This window comes from Notamacropus eugenii, chromosome 1, assembly GCF_028372415.1.
Source record: "Notamacropus eugenii isolate mMacEug1 chromosome 1, mMacEug1.pri_v2, whole genome shotgun sequence".
Lineage (NCBI taxonomy): Eukaryota > Metazoa > Chordata > Mammalia > Diprotodontia > Macropodidae > Notamacropus > Notamacropus eugenii.
The window spans coordinates 332,677,739-332,698,035 of NC_092872.1; the positions used below are offsets into that span (position 1 = coordinate 332,677,739).

The 20,297-nt window shown below is 34.9% G+C and overlaps 1 protein-coding gene across 1 annotated transcript in view; it reads right to left on the reverse strand.

Moving 5' to 3' along the window:
- SOS2 (SOS Ras/Rho guanine nucleotide exchange factor 2) overlaps positions 1-20,297 on the reverse strand; it is a 125,465-nt gene that overhangs the window by 79,643 nt on the left and 25,525 nt on the right. The window contains exons 2-4 of the mRNA XM_072629785.1: positions 10,546-10,671; positions 7,078-7,209; positions 3,823-3,987 (exon numbers count right to left, since the gene is read on the reverse strand). Of these exons, the coding sequence (XP_072485886.1) occupies positions 3,823-3,987; positions 7,078-7,209; positions 10,546-10,671 (423 nt within the window). The remainder of the gene's footprint in view (positions 1-3,822; positions 3,988-7,077; positions 7,210-10,545; positions 10,672-20,297) is intronic.

Consider the following 20,297-nt stretch of genomic DNA (forward strand, 5'->3'; position numbering starts at 1 on the left):
CTGCTTTCCAAAAAAGCTGGAGCAGTTCACAGATCCACCAACAATATATTGATGTATCTGTCTTCACATAGCCCTTCCAGCTTTTTTTTTTTCCATTTTCCTTTTGTCAACTTAGACAATTTGATAGGTGTGAGGTGACACCACAGAGTTGTTTTAATTGTAATTCTCTAATTATTAGTGATTGAGAGCATTTTTTCATATGGCTATTAATAGCTTAGATTTTTTTCCTCTGAAAATTGCCTACTCATATAATATGACCATTTATCAATTGGGAAATGACTCTTTCTTTAAAAAATAAATTAAATTAAATTAACTCAGTTCCCTATATATCTTAAAAATGAGCCCTTATTTAAAAAAAAAAAAATTTATTCTAAAGATTTTGTCCCCAATCCCTGCTTCTCTTCAAATTTTAGTTGCCTTTGTGAAAAAGCTTTTAATTTTATGCAATCAAAATTATTCACTTTACCTCCTGGCATTCTCTCTAACTCTTGGTCATACATGAATGCTTCCCCTATGTCAGGTAATTTCTTTCATGAACCTACAATTTGTTTATGAAACCACCATTTATATTTGAATTATGTAGCCACATGGAGCATATCTTGGCATATAGTGTGAGAAATTGATATATACCTATGACTAAGTTATTTTTAACTGTAGCAAAATAATTAACTAGAGTATCAATTTTACTTTGTCAATCTGACTGTGCTTTCAAAAGTACAAAACCAAGGGAATTCAAGAAATAAAGCTCTGATCATAGACTTCCTTTTAATATGATCAGAAATTTAGAACAATAAAGGACCTTAGACATCTTAGTCTCTTCCTTTTAAAGGACAATGTATCTTAAGCACAGAGAGGTCAAGTGATCTGGCCAAAGTCACACATTCCTCTACAATAATGTATTTAACATTAATGGTAGGGGTTGTTCAAGTTCAAAGTAGGAAAAAACAATCAACAAATACAATATACTTCATTAATGAGGGACACTGCTGGGGAATAAAATGTTACATTACACAAAGTTTGTAGATGAAAACTCACCCTTTTAAAGGCCCACACTTTTATGTCTTTCTAAAATATATTCCAAACTTCCCCGCTTTCATAAACAAGTGCATAAGTATTATGAGATGGGGCTGCCCTAACTTTTAAAGAACAATTAGAAATTAGAAAAGTTTTAAATTTCAAAGGAACTTTTAAGCTAGTAGTACACTACACCTAAGGATTCAAATTAAATTTCTTAAACCTAGGTAATTCCCTCATAGACACAGAAAACAAAATCTGATCAGAAAATAGAACTTAATTTTAAAAAATGTTATTAAAAAAAAGCATTGAATTGTAAACAAAGTAGGTGCCCATCAATAAGGGAATGGCTAAATAGTTTATGGTACATTAATTAAATGAACATGATAAATATAAAAAAGCGCAGGAAACTTCCATGAACTGAGATAAATTGAAGAAAGCAGAACCAAAAAATATATATATACACACAATGACTACAATAATGGAAATGAAAATAACCATAATAAAACAATCAGAACTGAATGTTGTAAAATCGCACTGATCAAGGGACCCCCAAGAAGAAACAGGATAATCATCTTGGAAATCACATCAGGGTCAGTACATCTGTCTTTCCCTCTTTGAAGAGGTAGGGAACCATGGAGAAGGAACCCTCTAGCTAATATCAGACTTTTTCAATGTGTTGGTTAGTTTGTTGAACTGTTTTTTCCTCTCTGTTTTATTCTTTGTTATGAGGCATGGCTCTTTGTGAAGGTCAAGGATGGTTACACTGTATGTGATGTAAAAAGGAAAAAATAAAGTTTGAAGTCGATGGAAATAAAAACAAACTTTAAAATAAGGCAGGAAGGAAGGTATGCCATGGGAAAAGGTGTTGGATTTGGAATGAGAAGACCTAATAAAATCCTGATTTGACAGGATTTGTGTGACCATAGGCAAGTCTCTTAACTTCTCTTCAATTCAGTGTCCTCACCTATAAAATGATGGACCTCAGAGTGGTCCCTTTCCACTCTAGAACTATATATAACATGGGCTCTGCTACTTCATGCCTTTAAAATGTTGGACAAATCACTTAATCTCTCTGGGCCTCATTTACACATTCGTAAGATAAGGAAGTTAGACTACATGGCCTCAGAGATCCCTTCCAACTCTAAAGTTCTGATTTTATGGTCCTAGTTTTTCAAAGGGCAAAAAAGCTTATTTGGTGATTCCCACAACCATGGTAAGTAAGCTGCAAGGTCCAAGAACAGCTTACTTATACTTGTTAGCCAAGGTCCTACTTCCCTTGTGAAGGTTCCCGGAGGGCAGGCCCTGCTTCCCTTAGTCCTTTGTTTACTTCCTTCCGGCTTCATCTGCCTCCTTTCCCTCCTCTCTTCTTCTCTCTTTCCTATCCTATATCTTTTAAAATGTTGTTATTATATTCAAGTAGCTTCATTTTCCCTGTTCTTTTTCTTTTCTAAAACAAGTGAGAACTTTTCATTTATTAATTCACTCACTAAAATAAAAGAATTAAGTTCATTGTGTGCAGACTATTTCTGTTTTTTAAATTTAATACTTTTCAATTAACAAAAATCTACTTTCTCTCCTTGTCACCTCTTCTTTCCCATTGGGGGAAAAAGTCCATGGAACCATATGGGCCCCTAAGAAGCAAAAAGTTTCCCAATTGAGTAAAAGTTTGATATAAGTAGCCCATAAAACCTGTCCTATATTCCAACACTAACATTATAAAAGTATTTCCTGAATAACTGCAAAATCAATTATGAACAAGTAAAGGAAATCAGAATGTTAAAGATAAAGCTGTGTGATTCTAGGCAAGTCAATTCATCTTTCTGGTCCAGTCTCCTCAGAGGTAAAATGGTTAAGAACAAGAGCACCTTCTATACCTCACAGGTTTTTTTCTTTGTTCTGAAAGAGAACCATGACATCGGGGAGGTGAAGTCATGGCATGCAAGTGAATTGAATTTAAGGAAGAGAGGGGAGCTGTGCAAAGCCACCAGCCTCACTTTCTCCTCTAGAGCCATCTTGGTCCAGTGGTCAAATATGGATCAAGACAACTGGAGATGGCTCAGGATGCAGTGGGGGGCCTTGGCCTTTTCAAGCTAAGGTCATTAACAGTACTTAGTTTGACTGAGGCAGGGCCTATTCCATGATTAAGGCTTAGTAAGAAATGAGGCAAAAAAAATGGTCTCTAAAAATGAAAAATAAATCTGGGAGGGGAAGACCCTGGGGGTTTCTGGCCAAAACAAAAACAACTGATATTTACATTCATTCTGAGCCAAGTAGGAACCAAACAAAAACCAAGTAGGACTCAGCCTCAAGCCTATGGTTGGTCAATGAAAGACAGCCAGAATGATTTGGGGTTAAGGCTGGTATTAAAAAGAAAAAAAAAGTTTCAGAGATCAAAATTTACATTCCCTTTGGGCACAGCACCCACAGGTAAAAGATGTGATACCCTAGAGAGACAGGGAAAAAAAGGGGGAAGGGAAGGGAAGGGGGAAGGGAAGGGCAAGGGAAGGAGAAAAAGGAAAGGAAAAAAAGCCCTCCCCCTTCCTTAAATCCAATTCACTTGCATGTCATGGCATCACCTCCCAGATATCATGGTCTTCTTTGAGAACTAAGAACAAACAGCAACCTCTACAAGCAAAAAAGGAGCTGCTCACTGGGGACCAAACTTCCACTTAGCACAACACCTCATAGGATTGTTACAAGGAAAGTATTTTGTAAATCTTAAATTGTTATTGAGATATGAAATATACTATCTATGAAAAGAAATAATTGTGCTACAAATACATTTAAAGAATTGTTTGTTCTTACCTTATCTGCACACATTGATACTTTAATGTCCTGCTGGGATATTTCATAATGTCTGATATTAAAAACATAATTACCAGCCAATTTCAGAATATCAGCTGAGATATACTCCAATACAGCCACAATATAAAGAGAAACATGATAATCTACTTTATACCCTAAAACTTCCTGTAAGGGAAAAATGATAAGAGGAAAAAAGATGCAATTGTTAATTTAAAAAAAAACATTCTGCTAGGTAACAAATTAATTAAAATCATTATTTAAATAATGAACCAATAAAGAACTTTTTATGAATTTACCATCCAAAATGCTATGGTCTTTGAAATTTCAGTATACTGAAATTAATCCTAAAAGCTAAAGAATTAATTACAACATGAGATGAACAATGAAAGAATACATATTCCACAGATATATAATACAAGACAAGGACTCTCATTTATCCTTTGTTCCACAGAAGTCAGTCATCACACCTACGTCAACATCCTTTGATAGTAAACTAGCCTGGCAATCCATTCCGAACAAAAAAAGTCCTAAACTGGATTTCTCTGAGTGCTTCTGATTTCAGATCCAGAAACCTAACAAGTTAGCTTTAATTATGGGTGTTACCATCTAAGAACTATAGAAACTCATTAACAACTTTCCAACTGATGTAAGGCCATAGATAGCCAAAGCAAATTTGCCTTCTAATAATTACTTTAAAAAAAGGAATTTTATTCTTTTAGAAAAGGATTAGAAACCCTAGTGTGATATAAAATAATTTTGCATAATACCCATGAAATCCCCTTACTTGAAAAACAGAGTTTTGTATTGGAAAGTACAATTATTTCAATAAATGAAAGGCTGTGGACTTTTCTTTCTTCCTTCCATTAACATGAAATAAACATGTATACAACTAACATTTTATTGAAGTTTTCAAAATATCTATATATAGGCCACAAAGAGGATATGTTTAAGATCCCATATCAAAGGAAAAAAGAGCATTCCTAAATACATAATGATTGAAGAATTACTAAGGTCTTGAATTAAGGGTTATTCCTAAAAACATGGTGCAATGAAGCAACAAAGAATTCTTTTAAAAAAAAGTAATTCTTAAAAAACAATTCTTTAAAAAACAATTCAGGTATGGAGAAGGGAAGAATTCTTTACTAAAGGAGAGATAGAAAGCATTATGAAATGCAAAATGGATAACTTTGAGTACATTAAACTGAGAAGTTTTTGCACAACCAAATCCAATGCAACCAAAATCCAGAGGGATGTAGTAAATTGGGAAAGAATTTTTACAGCTAAGTTCGGGGATAAAGGCCTCATTTCTAGAATATATAGAGAACTGACCCAAATGTATAATCATACAAGTCATTCCCCAATTGATAAATGGTCAAAGGATATGAACAGGCAATTTTCAGAGGAAGAAATTAAAGCTATCTATAATCATATGAAAAAATGCTCTAAATCACTATTGATTAGAGAGATGCAAATCAAAACAACTCTGAGGTACCACATCACACCTATAATATTGGCAAACATGACAGAACAAGAAAATGATAAATGCTGGAGAGGATGTGGGAGAGTTGGAACACTAATTCATTGTTGGTGGAGCTGCGAGCGCATCCAACCATTCTGGAGAGCAATTTGGAACTATGCCCAAAGGGCTACAAAAATGTGCATACCTTTTGACCCAGCAATATCGCTACTAGGACTATATCCCCAAGAGATCATAAAAATGGGAAAGGGTCCCACATGTACAAAAATATTTATAGCAGCACTCTATGTAGTTGCCAAAAACTGGAAGTCAAGGGGATGTCCATCAATTGGGGAATGGCTGAATAAATTATGGTATATGAATGTAATGGAGTACTATTGTGCCATAAGAAATGATGAACAAGAAGACTTCAGAGAGGCCTGGAAGGACTTATATGACCTGATGCTGAGTGAAAGGAGCAGAACCAGGAGAACCTTGTGCACAGCAACGACCACAGTGTGTGAGAGTTTTTTCTGGTAGACTTGGATTTTTGTAATAACGCAAAAACTTCTTATAAAAAAAAAAAATACCAAAGGTGGTTCTCAAGGCAAAATGCCTTCCACACTCAGAGAAAGAAATATGGAAGTCATTCACAAAATGTAGCAGATCATGTTTGTGTATGTGTATGTGTTTGTGTATCATGTTTGGATTTGTTATATGATTTCTTTCATTTATTTTAGTCTGACTACATAGCATGACTATAGTGAAAATATACTCAATAGGAAAGTATATGTAGAATCTATACAGAATTGTATGCAGTCGTGGGGAGGGAGGGGGGTAGTGGGGGGTAGGTGGGGGGGATAAAATCTCAATTGTATGGCAGTGATTGTTAAACATTAAAAAATAAAAAAAAAAAAATTAAAAAAAAAAAAAACAATTCAGGGCTTCTACTACATTTGGAAAAGATTACATTGTCATGAGGAGTTAGAAAGAAATGTCCAGTCCTAACATACTAGAAAATAGAGAAGACAGAAAAAAATGATTAAAAAAAAAAAAAAACAATCAGCAAGTAACGAAAACATGTAAATGTATAATAAAATAACTAAAAAACAACTAATCTAAACTGAAGGGAGATCAGTAGGATAAAAGAGATGTTAAAATGTTAAGACTCAGTTAATAAAGTCTGGAAGGAGAGAATCTTAAAAAGAGCTAAGAAAATAATTTGGCATTTAAGGTCTTAATGATCAGTTTGCTGCTGTTAGAGATGGAGTTAATCCTAAAAATCCAAACCGTGACTAAAGCACAAAAATGGTGTTACATATACCCTACTTGCAGCTGCCCTTTGCCTCTGAACACCTTATTTCCTTCTGTAAATAGTCTACTTGCATAAAACATAATCAGGAATGGCAGTTCCCAGAAAAAGTCTCAGTGGTATGGACTGCTAATATTACTCCACAAATACAGGGTATCCCAAAAGTCAAAAGCTTCAATAGCTTAAAATATATAGGTATACAATCTGTATACCCATACATCCTAACACAGAGAACTGACTGAATGATCATTTATTAAGCTTTAAGCATTTTTATTTATTATTGTTGAATATTACATATTGCTATTAAATTTCCTACCAAAGGTTACAGACTTCTATCTAAATTTATGGAAACAGTCTTATCAATGTAATACTTGTACATTTTGGTTAATAGAAAATTTTATAAATAAATAATTTTAAAATAAACATACAATATGTATATAAATAAAAAATTATTTACAATACATATATGCCTTTTAATTTTTAATACCTTCAATAAAGGATGAATTTTATCCACAGGTAACAAGAGAGGGGTCCTTCGTTTTCGTTTTTCTATGGCAGACTGGGCATCAGCGATAGCCCACTTGTCAATTGGATGAGGAAAAGTTTTTTGAACACGTTCCTGTTCATATTACAAAAATATGTTTGTACTTCTTAAGTTTTCATTAAAATGTTCACAAATACAAAACCAAAACAAAACTTAACTTTAACATTATCCTTAACTTTGCAAAAGATACTGACTCATTACTCCCTGAGCCTTCCTAATGCTGATTTTTTTAATATATTTGGTTTTTTGCAGGAGTGTAGTAAGATAAGAATGACAATGTTCTCATGTATAGCAAGGTCTGAGGTTGCCAACCTAATTTGTAGATAACTTCACAGCCTATCTGTCTCATTTCTGTAGTTAATCCCAAATTCTAGCATAACCGAAAGATTTATTTGGATATATCTTTATTAATTACAAAACTTTTAACACCTCTCATGCATGATCCCCACTACACTCAAAGACCTCACTCCAGTTCACCAAATATTATTTACTAGATAAACTGAGAAAATCTCCTTTCCCATAAATAGCTAATTTTATCTGTTTATATATTGCAACTGCCAATCTCGTAAACATTTAAATGATTGAATATACAATTTATTGACAATTAACTCAATAATAAAACAAAGACTTAAGAGTAGTGTTCTATACTCCTACCTCAATAATTACAGAGGCCCTGGACTTCTGGATTGAATCAGAGATATGAACTATTTGGAATAAGGCCTAGACAATGTTTTTTAATCACTCAATCAATGACATTTTAAGTAGGCACAAAAAAAAATTCTTGATCAATTTGGAAATAGTACACGGAAAGTGTACTGGCTTAGTGGAAGAAACTTGTTTAACTCCTAAGGGGTTTATATAAAGTAGCAAATTCTGGGATTCCAGTGGCAAGCCGAGAGAGCAATTTCAGTCAAGCTCCCTGTCAGAAGGTTTTGAATGTCTCATCAATATCCAAGCAGGGTCTCAGAAATAGCAATGGCTGGTGGCTATGTCTGTATGAAGAAAGGTAGTCTCAGGAGTCTACAAAGATGCCAGCAGTGTAACTATTACATTAAGGAGACCTTCCTAAAGACACCATGAAAAGAAGAAAAGAATTTCCAGAAAAATGATTTCCAAGAGCTGTGTTATCCCCTTTGTCCAAACACATACTCTAAGCTTATATCCACTTTCCCCTACACTCCATACGTAGTTATAAGACAGTGTGACCCTGGCTTGAAGGGATGTTTTCTCCCAAATATTCATACTGTACTACTGTAGTAAATATACATTTTTAAAAACTAAATGAGTCTGGTTGGCTAACTGATATCAATTAATAATGGCAGGTAAATACATCATGGGGACTGATAAGCTCCAAACCCTTAGGGATCTTCTGAAAAGAGACAAAGTAGCCTCCCTCTGGGGACTCAGCTCCACTCAGTGTGAGTGGGGAGTTGAGAGGGTAACCCCAGATCATGTTTTATAGAAATTATCAATAATGTTTCAGCTATGGCAATATCTAGTCCAACTCACCTCAGAAATGACTATAATTAGGAGCTGATTTGCTTTAGAAAAGACAATCCCATACCATTTAAATCATAATGCCTTAAAAAGGTCTCTTCATAACTGATGCTGAATAAAGAGAGGAAAGCCAGGAGAACATTGTTCCTAGTAACAGCAGCACTGTGTGATGGTCAACTCTGATAGACTTAGCGCTTCTCAGTAATACAATGATCTAAGACAATTCCAAAAGACTCATGATGGAAAATGCTTTCCACATCCGGAGAAAGAACTATATGGAATCTGAATGCAGACCGAAGAGTACAATTTTCACTTCTTTTCTTTGTCATGGTTTTCCCTTTTGTTATGATTCTTTTTTCACAACATGACTATTGTGGAAATATGTTTAATGTGATCGTACATGTATAACCTACATCAGATCGCTTGCATATTGGGAAGGGGAGAGGGAAGGGAGGCAGGGAGAAATAAAAAAATTGAAACTCAAAATCTTATAAAAGTGAATGTTGAAAACTAAAAAAAAATTTCTTTAAACAATTTTTTTTTAATAAGTCTCTTCACAGAATCATTTTCATTCTCTACACAAGAAAGGGATAAGAAACTGACCTGTGATTTCATTGGTATAAGAAATTCCTAGGTGACCAAACTCCCTGTACCAACTCAAGTCAGCACCTCCAACAGCTACCTGGAGCACTAAGAGACTGAGTGACTTGTATTGCAATAGCCATTACCTGTCAGAGATTAGACTTGAACCCAGGTTCAAGGACAGCTCTCTACCACTATACCATACTATCTCTCCTTTTTTTAAGAGAAGGGTTTTAGTAGTTTAATAAAGAAAGATCTCACCATTTACTGTCCTCTCCAGTTATGACAGAACATTGAAACTTTACTCTTCAAGTTTCCCCATTTCTTAGAGATAGTAACTATAACCTCTCTAGAAAAGGGTTCTGAGACAGGTGTTAACAAGAGTAAAGAATTTGTTAAGAAAGTTCTGAACATAGATCATCAGGAATATGCAAGATAGAAATGCAAGATGATAAAGATATTATACATATTAAATGAAATAACATACCAGATGATTTTATAATAACATTCCTAACGTAACAGCTTCCATTCATATTAGAAGAAACAAAATAAAATCCTCTTGCTAGCTTTAGGGATAATAACGGGAATTCAATAACAAGGGTAATGGAGGGAATTATGTGGAAAGATAACCAAAGACTTTTGTAGGGGTAGATTTAGGATGACCACTGGTGAAATGTCCCTTTGAAAGACCTATAAGGCAGAAAAATATAGTGCCTTCTCAATTCATTATGATATGAACAACTACATTTTTATAAACATATACAAACTAGTTTAATGTATTTTATCAGGCTTTTCTATTTTAAAACATTCCTCTCCAAACTTTTAAATTAGTGAAAAATAACATCTTGAAAACAATTAACAAACTAGAGGTAAAAACTATTATGCCTTTTTCAAACTCCTTTTAATTATACAGATTTAATATTCAAATCTAATTGCAGACACAGATTTGGTAAATAAATGATTCAATTTTATGAATCCTTAAAAATCCTGCTAGCTAAAAAAGTACTTCAAAATTGAAGTGTTTTTTAAATTAGAAGTATCTCCTAATTTTAGAACAAATGAAAAAAGTAACAATATAGCCCAAAGTATTCTTTTTGAAGGTCAAGCTGATATTAGCAAATACTTTTGATTTAATTTCCTTTGAACTGATAGCCAAAATAATTATTTTAAAACAAGCACTGATCTAATTTATAGGACTTTTTTTTTTAAGTCTGAGTGTACACAAGCTTAATTTTTTGAGTAGTGATGGCTGAGTGTGTTTTGTTACTACAATTTCCAAGGTGAATCAGCCCAGTACAACATTTGAAATAAAATTAATATATTTTTTCTTACCTCTACATCTTGAACAGTCCTTGGTTGTGCAATGCATAATTTATTTAGCAGTTGAAGGATCAACTCTTCAATATAGTACAGAGAATCTTCTTTTGCTGAGAGGTTGGGGTGAACTTGATGCTGAACCTACAAAAAATTACTTTATTACTTGTCAGTTAAAAAAAAAAGGTTATTCAACAAAAGTAAAGACGACAGGATATGTACAATTTGTAATAAATTATTTTAAAATTAAGATAAAAGAATGAGACAAAAAATATATTGCTTCTTATTTTTCCTTGTAGGTTTTCTTCTTGTCATAGAAGATCAGTTGGAAAAAGGTTTATTATTTTAGTAGTAGATTTGCCCTGAGGCAAATTTGCCCTAATAGTAGAATTGCCCTGAGGAAATCACAGCCAGGCAGCAAAAGAAGAGAAGACACAAACACCACAGAGAAACAAATGATGTGATTTAAAGTGACTTATAAATATTCAGGAATTTTTAACACCTTCCCTGAAATAAACTATCCTTTATTTTCTGCCTACTTCTGGCAAAATTCATTTTTTGAAAAATGGGTGTGAGGTAATAATGTCAATTAAATTCCTATGAAGAAGTAGAAGTGAATATATATTGTGGCATGAAAATCAGAGAGGCATTCGACTCCACTGCACAGATAGTAATCTCAAAGGGGACACCAGATATTATGAAGGCAGAATCAACATGCCTTCAGTCACAGATTGGATAAGCGGGGAGCAGGGAGAGAGTGAGGAGTTGACGATGACACCTAGGTTGTAACCTGGGTGACTGGGAACATGAATGTGCCCTTGATAGCAATAGGGAAGTTCAGAAAATGGGGAAGGGGGGAAGATGGAGGTGAGAGAGAGAGGAGTGTTGGACGTATTGAGTTTAAGATGTCTATGGTTCAGATAGTTCAGCTAGTTCAAAATGTCCAATAAGAAGTTGGTGATGTGAGACAGGAGGACAGGAGGGAGTTTAGGGTTGAATAAATATGTCTTAAGAATCATTTTTGCATGGAAATGATAATTGAGGGCATGAGAACTGACGAGATCACCAAGAGAAAAGGTATGCAGATGTCAGCAAGCTACCTGAGGGCCAAATCCTGGGCGCTACAAATGTTTTCTTTTTTTTACACTTTTGAATGCAGTAAAACTTTACTTAAAAATGTAAAAACCATTCTTGGTTTATACAAATAGCTTGACAATGGCTGATATAGAGAGACAAGAGAAGAGGACCCGGGACTAGTGGGTGTAGTCTAGATGAAGCTCCAACAAAAATGACTGAAGAATAGTCAGATAAGTAGCAGAACCAGAACAGAACAGTGCCACCGAAACCTAGAGAGAAGAGAGTATCAAGGAGAGGAAGGTGCTCCAAAGAAGGCAGTGATTCAAAGGCAGCAAAGATAAATGCTGGGGGTGGGCAGACACTAGATTTGGCAATTAAAGATCATTGGTAACTCTGAAGAGAGCAGTTTGTAATGAATGATCAGGTCAGACACCAGACTATAGAGTTTAAAACATAGTATGAAGAAAGGAAATGGAGGCACTGATTATAAACAGTTTTCTCCAGTGCTTAGCCATGAAGAGATACATAGGATGGTAGTTAGCAGGTATAAATTGTGGTCTAAGTATAAAAACAACAAAGTAGGTGGAAGACAGTGGCAGGAGACCAGGACCAAATAGGGTCCAACCACCTCATCCAATTGGCAGGATGGAGGGGAAGAGCCTGGCCCAGGCACAAAGTCCCAAATAAGGAATTGAGGCTAGAGATGTATAAACAGAAAATGACACCAAACACTGTGAAGAAATATGGGCCAAAAGATATCCAGGAAGTAAATCCAAAATAGAGTAAAACCACAAGCATAAGCAGAGCTTCAGGAAAAAAAAACCCAAAGTCTTTGCTACAGAAACGTAGATAAAATTAATCAAGAGATTAAAAAATAAGAGCTCTGGAGGAAAAATGGGAAGAACAGTTCAGAAAAGGTAGAAAATTTTACCCATGTAACAGACTCCCTGAAAATTAGAAGAGGACAAACAGAACTCAATAATTCCATGACACAACAGTAAATATCAAAAACAAAATAACTGATTGAAAAAAATATAAGAAAATTTAAGGATTTTACCACCAAAAAAAAAAAACACCTAGAAAATAGGAAAGAGAGAACATATAAGATTCACTGGACTTCCTAAAAATTATATTCAGAATTTTAAGTCTGGATACCATATTCTAAGAAATTGTCAACAAAAATTACAGGTTTACCAGATGACAAAATATAAAAACAGAAAAGACAATGAATATATGCCAGTCATGTATTGGGAAAAATTTCCAAAATAAAAAAACTCCCAAAAATATCATGGCCAGAACCTAGAACATGCAAATCAAAGAAAAAAACAGTGCAAGCAAACAGAATGAACTGGAGTACAACTGAACAGTCAGGAATACATATGACTTGGCAACATCTATAAAAAAAGATGAGAAAATCTTAGAACACAATATCCCTAAAACCAAAAGACAAAGGCTTATAGCCAAGAAAAAATTGCCCCACGTGCTTCCATACCTCTTAACAGAGAAAAGATGGGATAAAAGATACAAAATGAGACATACATTTTCAGACAGCCAATGTGTCGATGTTTTGCTTAAGTATGCTCCCTTACTGAAAGAAAGGGTTTTTTTTTTTTTTGGTTGGGGTTTTTTTTTGAGAGAGAGAGAGAGAGAGAGAGAGAACACATATCCCTGAACCATTTTTTTAAAATGCACCAAAGAGAATCAAAGCACATTCAGAGGGAAACACAGATAACCAGGTCTACTATAGAACTAAGTAAGGTGATAAACTTAGTATATTCCTTTAAAAAAAAATGAAGTTGTATGTAATCAAGACTGACTGTTTCATATATAATCTTCTTAATCTGTTCTTTGTATATGGAAATGTCTGTTTATTTGTGTCTGCCATGTTCAGAATAGCAAAATATTTTTAAAAATTTAACATTAACTGTCTAGTGATAGTTTAATATATGCAATGTTACAGCAAAAGAGTAAACAGGCTGGACTGTTCCTGAGGGCAAGATCCTCAATCATATCAAGTAAGAACACAAATATTAGGGACTAGAAGGACCTGAATAGCTGATTTCTTCACCTAAAACTTAAGAAAGGAAAATGATTTTCAGAAATACACATGAGGGAAAGCATCTAAAGGATCCATGATAATTAACAAAATGAAATCTAATCCCTTTCCTCCCAAGGAAATTAAATATGAAAAACTCTAAAACAATTATCTATTTTTCAGCAGAAAGAATTCATTATTCTCTCCTGATATTTCCTCAAATTGGCATCTATTCCAAAACTTTCTGTTACTATCAAAGATAGCACCATTCTTTTTTCACTCTAAACTGATAGTTTTCTTTCCCCTTCCCAAAATTCTCTCAAATTTCCACCACAAACATACTAGTTAGGGCTCTCACAACTTCATATCCAAATTACTTCAACAGGCTACATGTTAACTTATCTTCAGCCTCTCTCCATTTTAATCCTGTACGTGACTTTTGCATAAACGTGTATTTTACTGGAGTAGGGTTGGAGCATTTATTTATTTATTCTTCTTAAAGAAATTAGGGCAAAGCAGAGGTACAAAAACGTACTGTGACCTCCAAAGAAGGCATTGGACCTTTCTTTTAAATAATTTTCAATTTTTTTATTATTCTAATGTAACAGAAGACTGACTGATCAGAACCTGGTCCTAAGAGTTCTGCTTGCTGCCAAATCATATGAAAAAGTTGTTAAGCCTGATTCTAGAAGTGCCCTAGGTAGGGCCCTGCTCTCCACTTCAGAATATATACAATTATTCTATAACTATCAATTTAGCCTGTGGTAAAGAGGACTCTTAATTGGCTGCTAACTTAGAATGGATGTATGTTTAAAGGTACTAATTAGCCATCAATTGGAAATCTCTTTCCAGTCTGGCTGCATTTGAGTAAAGAGAAAAGACTGCCATAAAGTTCTGGGTGGAAAGAACTAGTACCAGCAGCCTATTCTCCCCACTGAAGTCAACATCAACCATGAGCATAGGACCCTGCTGTTGTTTCTTATGTTTATACTGAAAGATTCAAGTTCATTGGTGTTTGTTCAATTCACTGTACAGGTAGGGTTTAAATCAACCTACTCCATTTAGCCTGGATGCATTTATCAGGTGAGAACTCATCTTGAATAATTAATCAAATGAGAAGGATGAACAAGACCTAAATATCTATTTAATCAGACTCTTGAGTCTGAAAAGTCCTTGGATAAACCAGAGCAATGCTGACAGTGTTAAAACTGGTAAAGGAAACTTCATCATGCCCTGTGGGTAGTGTTGCAAAGTCTTAGTGAAGTCTTAAATAAGAGTGGTGATTATGGACAATACTGATCATAATGGAAAAGCTTCCAGTTTCTCTCCATTAACGTATAATTGGTTTTATCACAATAGAGAAAGGTTCATTTGTTGCTGAGTTTTTTATTAACACAAATATACTATTTTAAATACTAAATAGTAACTGTTTCTCTTTTACCCAAGAACCCTGAGGGTCTTCTCCTCCCAGTTTGATTTTTTTTTTTTATTAAAGGGGCCATCCCTTGCGCAACTACTTAAAGAAGCCTATTTATTGAATGGATGTATCTCACTCAAAGTGAGAATGCTATAAGACCTTAGCCTGAAAGGGCCAAGGTCTCACATTGCATCCTGGGCCATCTCCAGTCATCCTGATGAATATCAGGCCATGAATATCATGGATCCAGATGGCACAGGAGAAGAAAGTGAGGCTGGTGACTTTGCACAGCTCTCTCTCACTCAAATCAAAGTCAACTGCAAGTCATGTCATCTCGATGTCATGGTCCTCTTGGAGAACAAAGGACAAACACCACCACCACCACCACCACAGCACCACAAATATATGTTGTGCTATTTTTAAAAAGTTTTTTTGTACATCTATTAATATAATCACATGATTTTTATTATTTTTAAATTAATGTGATATAGTTTTCCTAATACTGAACCTTGTCTTGCAGATATAATATATCCAACATATCCAATAAATAATGTACAATATTTTAAATATGTTGTTATAACATCTTTACTAACATTTTCTTTAACATTTATGGGTATATTAGGGAGGGCCAGCTAGGTAACACAGTGGATAGAAAACCAATATTAAAGAAATCAACTCCCAACCCTTCAGGATTACTCCAATAACACTGGAAGGAAAAGTAGCCAGCAGCCTACTAGGGACCAAACCTGCCAGTGTTTGCTAATAGGGACTGAGAGTGTGAGCTCCAGAAAATTCTGCTACATTTTTTAAAAGTTTTTACAAATCAAAGGGTGGTCATTCACATTAGCTTGCAAGCAAATTCAAATTCACAAACTTGGTTTACAGAATAGAGATACTAGAAAGAACAATGAAATTGTGGTCAGGAAGCCTAGACCTGGGCTTGGATCCTGCTTCCACTGCTTCTACCACTTACAAGTAGTATGACTATGGGCAAGCCAGTTTCTTAAGTTTCAGTTTCTTCATCTATAAAACTGGAATGATAATAACCGTAAGAGTAACACTATCCACTCTGATGTCAAAGAGTCAATATCTATTTCAGCAGCAGGGGAGTGCATACATTTATAAAGTCATCAGTCTTCTGAAGTACTGAAGAACTGTGTTCAACACAGTGCTAGTAGGCACACAGAGAATTAATGAATACCTGATGAATTAAATATTCAGTACTAGCATCAACTGGTCAATCTTTAGACTCAATCCATTATCTAGGTAATTACTAAAACATTAAATAATGTTGTCCTAACTAGCAAATCACTTGGGCTCAGAAGTTTACGTAAGACAGACAGATTAAATAATTTATATTTTTCTTTTGACATCCAAATAGCTTTTAAGGAAATTCCTACTATTCCTCTTGTATGAAGAATAGGGAAACTCTTAGCATAACATGACTGTAATACTCTGAAAATAGAACAAAAATAAAATAATGCTTACTATACATATCTTTACAATTATAAGAATGAACTTTTAAAAAATATGTAAAGGCAAACTAAATTACAAGGTTTTATCAGTTTATGGAGGCATTTAAGATTTCCAAAAAATTAAACAGACTTGTACAAATGAATGTGTTTATTTATACAAGTCCAAGAAATCAGGCAATAAGGCTAAACAGAAATTTAACAAGCACTATCTTTTTAATAGTTTTTTACCTGTATGAATTTCAACAAGTCATTTAACCTCTCTAGGTGTTGGTTTCATCATCTGTAAAATAAGGATACTGGACTAGATCACTGCTAAAGAGATCCCTTCCAATTCAAAATTTATGACCTACTTTAATTTTCACTGGGATCACTTAAGTTTATAGTCTTGCTATAGGTGGGTCACTACTATGGACATATTAGTGCAAGTTAACACATCAAAAAAAAATCATTTCCTCAATCAACTTTCTTGAGCAATTAAATAAGTAGTTCTCAATTTAAAACTGAGGGGAAGGGGCTTAAAAATAATTTAGCTCAACCCTCTCATTTTAACACAAGCAAACTAAGGTCTAGTGAGGTTAAGTGACCTGACCAAGGACATAGATATGGTAAATAGCAGAGCAAGAATTCCAAGTCCTTGTATAAAGTTCCTTCCATTGTCAAGACTATGGTTTGTAAAATGATTGCAGAATATGCAAAATATGCAGAACAAAGCTGTTTTAACGTTAAAGAATACAATGTTAATATAAATTTTATTTTCAATAATTTAAAAATTCTAAGTGCTATATTTCAACAATAAAAACCAGTGAAAAATATTAAAATCCACCCATAAACTAATCCAACAAGGAACACAATATACTTCTTTAAGCATTCTACGTCTCAGTATCCCAGAGATATAAGTGAAATAAACTTAGCATAGTTTCCTAAAAGACTGTTTTCCTAAGTTTCCTAAAGAGTTTTCCTAAAAGAAAATAAAATAACAAGTTACCAAGTTAGACCTGAATTCTAGTTACTGCATTTCTTAAAATTATAATAAAGTGCTTCCATCCATTTACACAAAATAGATAAGATACAAAACTGACCTGATGTGACTATAAAAGATCTTGGGCATAAAACTGTGGTCAACCTTGCCCAAAATCAGATTGTCAAAACAAAAATAAAATGCTATACTCCAGAAGTGTTTTCTCAATTTACATTTATTATTTCCTCCATCATCAAGTATTTAAGGGTCAAAAACTTCATCAATCAGAATGAGGATGAATGACAAGTCACTGGAAAAAATAACATCTTCAAGGTGTCGTATTAAAATAAAATACTGGAGCAAAAAAAATACAAAATGTATGTGCTATAAATATAAGCTGAAACTGCACTTCAGATGACAGAAGTCAGGGAGAATGGCTGGAAGAGACAAACCCCGTACTGAAGAAAACCACGCTGGATGCAGCCTAATCACAAAAGCACTGCCAGATCACTTCACAATTTCAAAGAAAAGATACCTCTCTCCTCTAGGAAAAAGAAACCCTCACAGACAATATTATTACTCACTCTTCCTCCAAAATCAATCAAGAGACTATCAACAGCTACCAACTCATGTGCCTTTCTCATCTTTATAAAATATTTACGAGAATAATTCACATACACACAAAGCATACTCAATGAATATATAACAAGGAACAGACAGGCTTTTGCAAATGATCTTTCTATGGTAGCCATCTTTATAGTCACCCAACTGATTGAAAAGTACAGAGAATTAATACAAGAACCCACGGTGTTTAGTGATGATTAATACAATAGTCTCCAAAGGGGGGGCCAGTATCCCCAAGCATGGTACAAAATATTCAATAGGAGTACAAAAAGAAAATGCAGACTTGGTCCTTTCTATTCTCAATTTGGCCAGTTTGTCAGGAAGACAGACTTCTAAGAAGCTGTTGAGGCAGAGGTCGATTGTTAGGTTACTTTTTTCCCTCCAGGGTATACATGGGCTAAATGAGGGGCTCTGAATGTGGTAGGGAAGGAGAGTGGGGTATGAATAGCTGAAGCAAGAAGCAAGAGATGTGGATGGTAGGGGGGGTAGAGGAAGGATGAAGAGAACAAGGGATACTAGGGCCCAGCAGGCTTAGGCTAGAGTGCCCATAAAAGTGGCAGGGTACGCAGGACTCATCAGGGCTGCATCTGGGCACAGGCCAATTAGTCCAGTCAACCTAGCAGGCTAATACAAGGTAACAATCAATCAGCAAGTACCTGTTAATCACCTACTATGTATACATTACCATGTCCAAGGAATATAAAAACAAAAATGAGAGTCCTCTCCCTGAAGGACTTTATTTGTATCAGGGAAGATACCACATATACATATATAGTGTTCAGTCTTTTCAGTTGTGTGTGATTCCATGACCCCATCTGGGGTCTTCTTGATACTACAGTGATTTGCCATTTCCTTCTCCAATTCATTTTATAGAAGAGGAACTGGAGACAGAGTTAAGTGATGCATCCAGGATCACCCAGCTATTAAGTGTCTGAGGGTAGATTTGAACTCTGATCTTCCTGAACTCCAGGCTCAATGCTCTATTCACTGTGTCATCCAGTTGCCCTATGTACAAATAATGGGTTATACCACCACCACCCCCAGAAAAAATGATAATCCTGGGGAAATCACTAGGAGCTTGAGGGTGAAAGGTAGGGAGGGAATTAGGAAAGATATCATATACAAGATGGTCCCTGAACTGAGTCCCTAAGGAAACAAAGAATTCCTGGAGGTGACAGTGAGAGGAGAATACGTTCTTGCAACGGAGGGCAGCCAGAGAGGGAAGATGGTGTCTTGTACGACAAGCAGCGAGCAATAAGAGAATGTGAAGGGGAATAACGTGTAATAGAATTTCAAAAGTAGAGTGAAGCCACGTAGCAAACAGCTTTCAATGCCAAAGAGAAAATGATGCAGAAACCTATAATAAAGAAAACAATGAGTGGCAATTATTTCAAAAGATTATCTCTAACTGAGATGATGTCAAAATGTTTTTAAAAAGCAAAAAACAAAGGTAGAAAATAACAGAGGGGAGAGGTTCTAGTATCCTTAGTTCTGTAAGTTATTCCATAAAGCTTTGCTCTGCAGAGGAAAAAGAGTAAGGATACTGAAGCTTCACAAAACACATAGATCTCAGTCTTCTATGTGACTTGTAACTGCATTCATCAGGGCCTTTCAAGAACTGCCTCTATCATTCTGGCCAAATGCAGCTACTAAGTACCAGTGCAGCTCTTCTAGGGATACCCACAGATGATTCTAAAGAAAATAAAAGATGGAAAGGGACTGGTACAGAGATGAGAAAGCTCTCAGAGACAATAACTGATGTAATCTCTAACTGCTGCCAGTCAACTAGCTGCCACAGAAAAATATGGCCTCTGGCTATGTTCTTTCAGAGGTTTGTCAGAAAATCACTCCCTCGTTGCAACCAGCCATGGACCATTCAGATGAAGAACTAGATCTGTTGCTGAATTTAGATGCTTCTATAAAAAAAGTTACAATGTGCAAATCAGACATCCCGGGATTCCAAATACAAAAAGAGACAAAAAGGTAACCAAAGACAAAAAATGAACTTGTAAAACTCTCGGTGTTTGGAATCTGAGGAACAACCAAATATATCTCAAAAACATCTTCTAAAAAAAAAAAAAAGAACCTGAAGAATGGTTGGTTGGACAACATGATTTTGTAAAGAAATCTGACTTATGAAGACCTATGAAAAGCTTGAGAAAATTAAGAGGTAAAGTGAAAAGA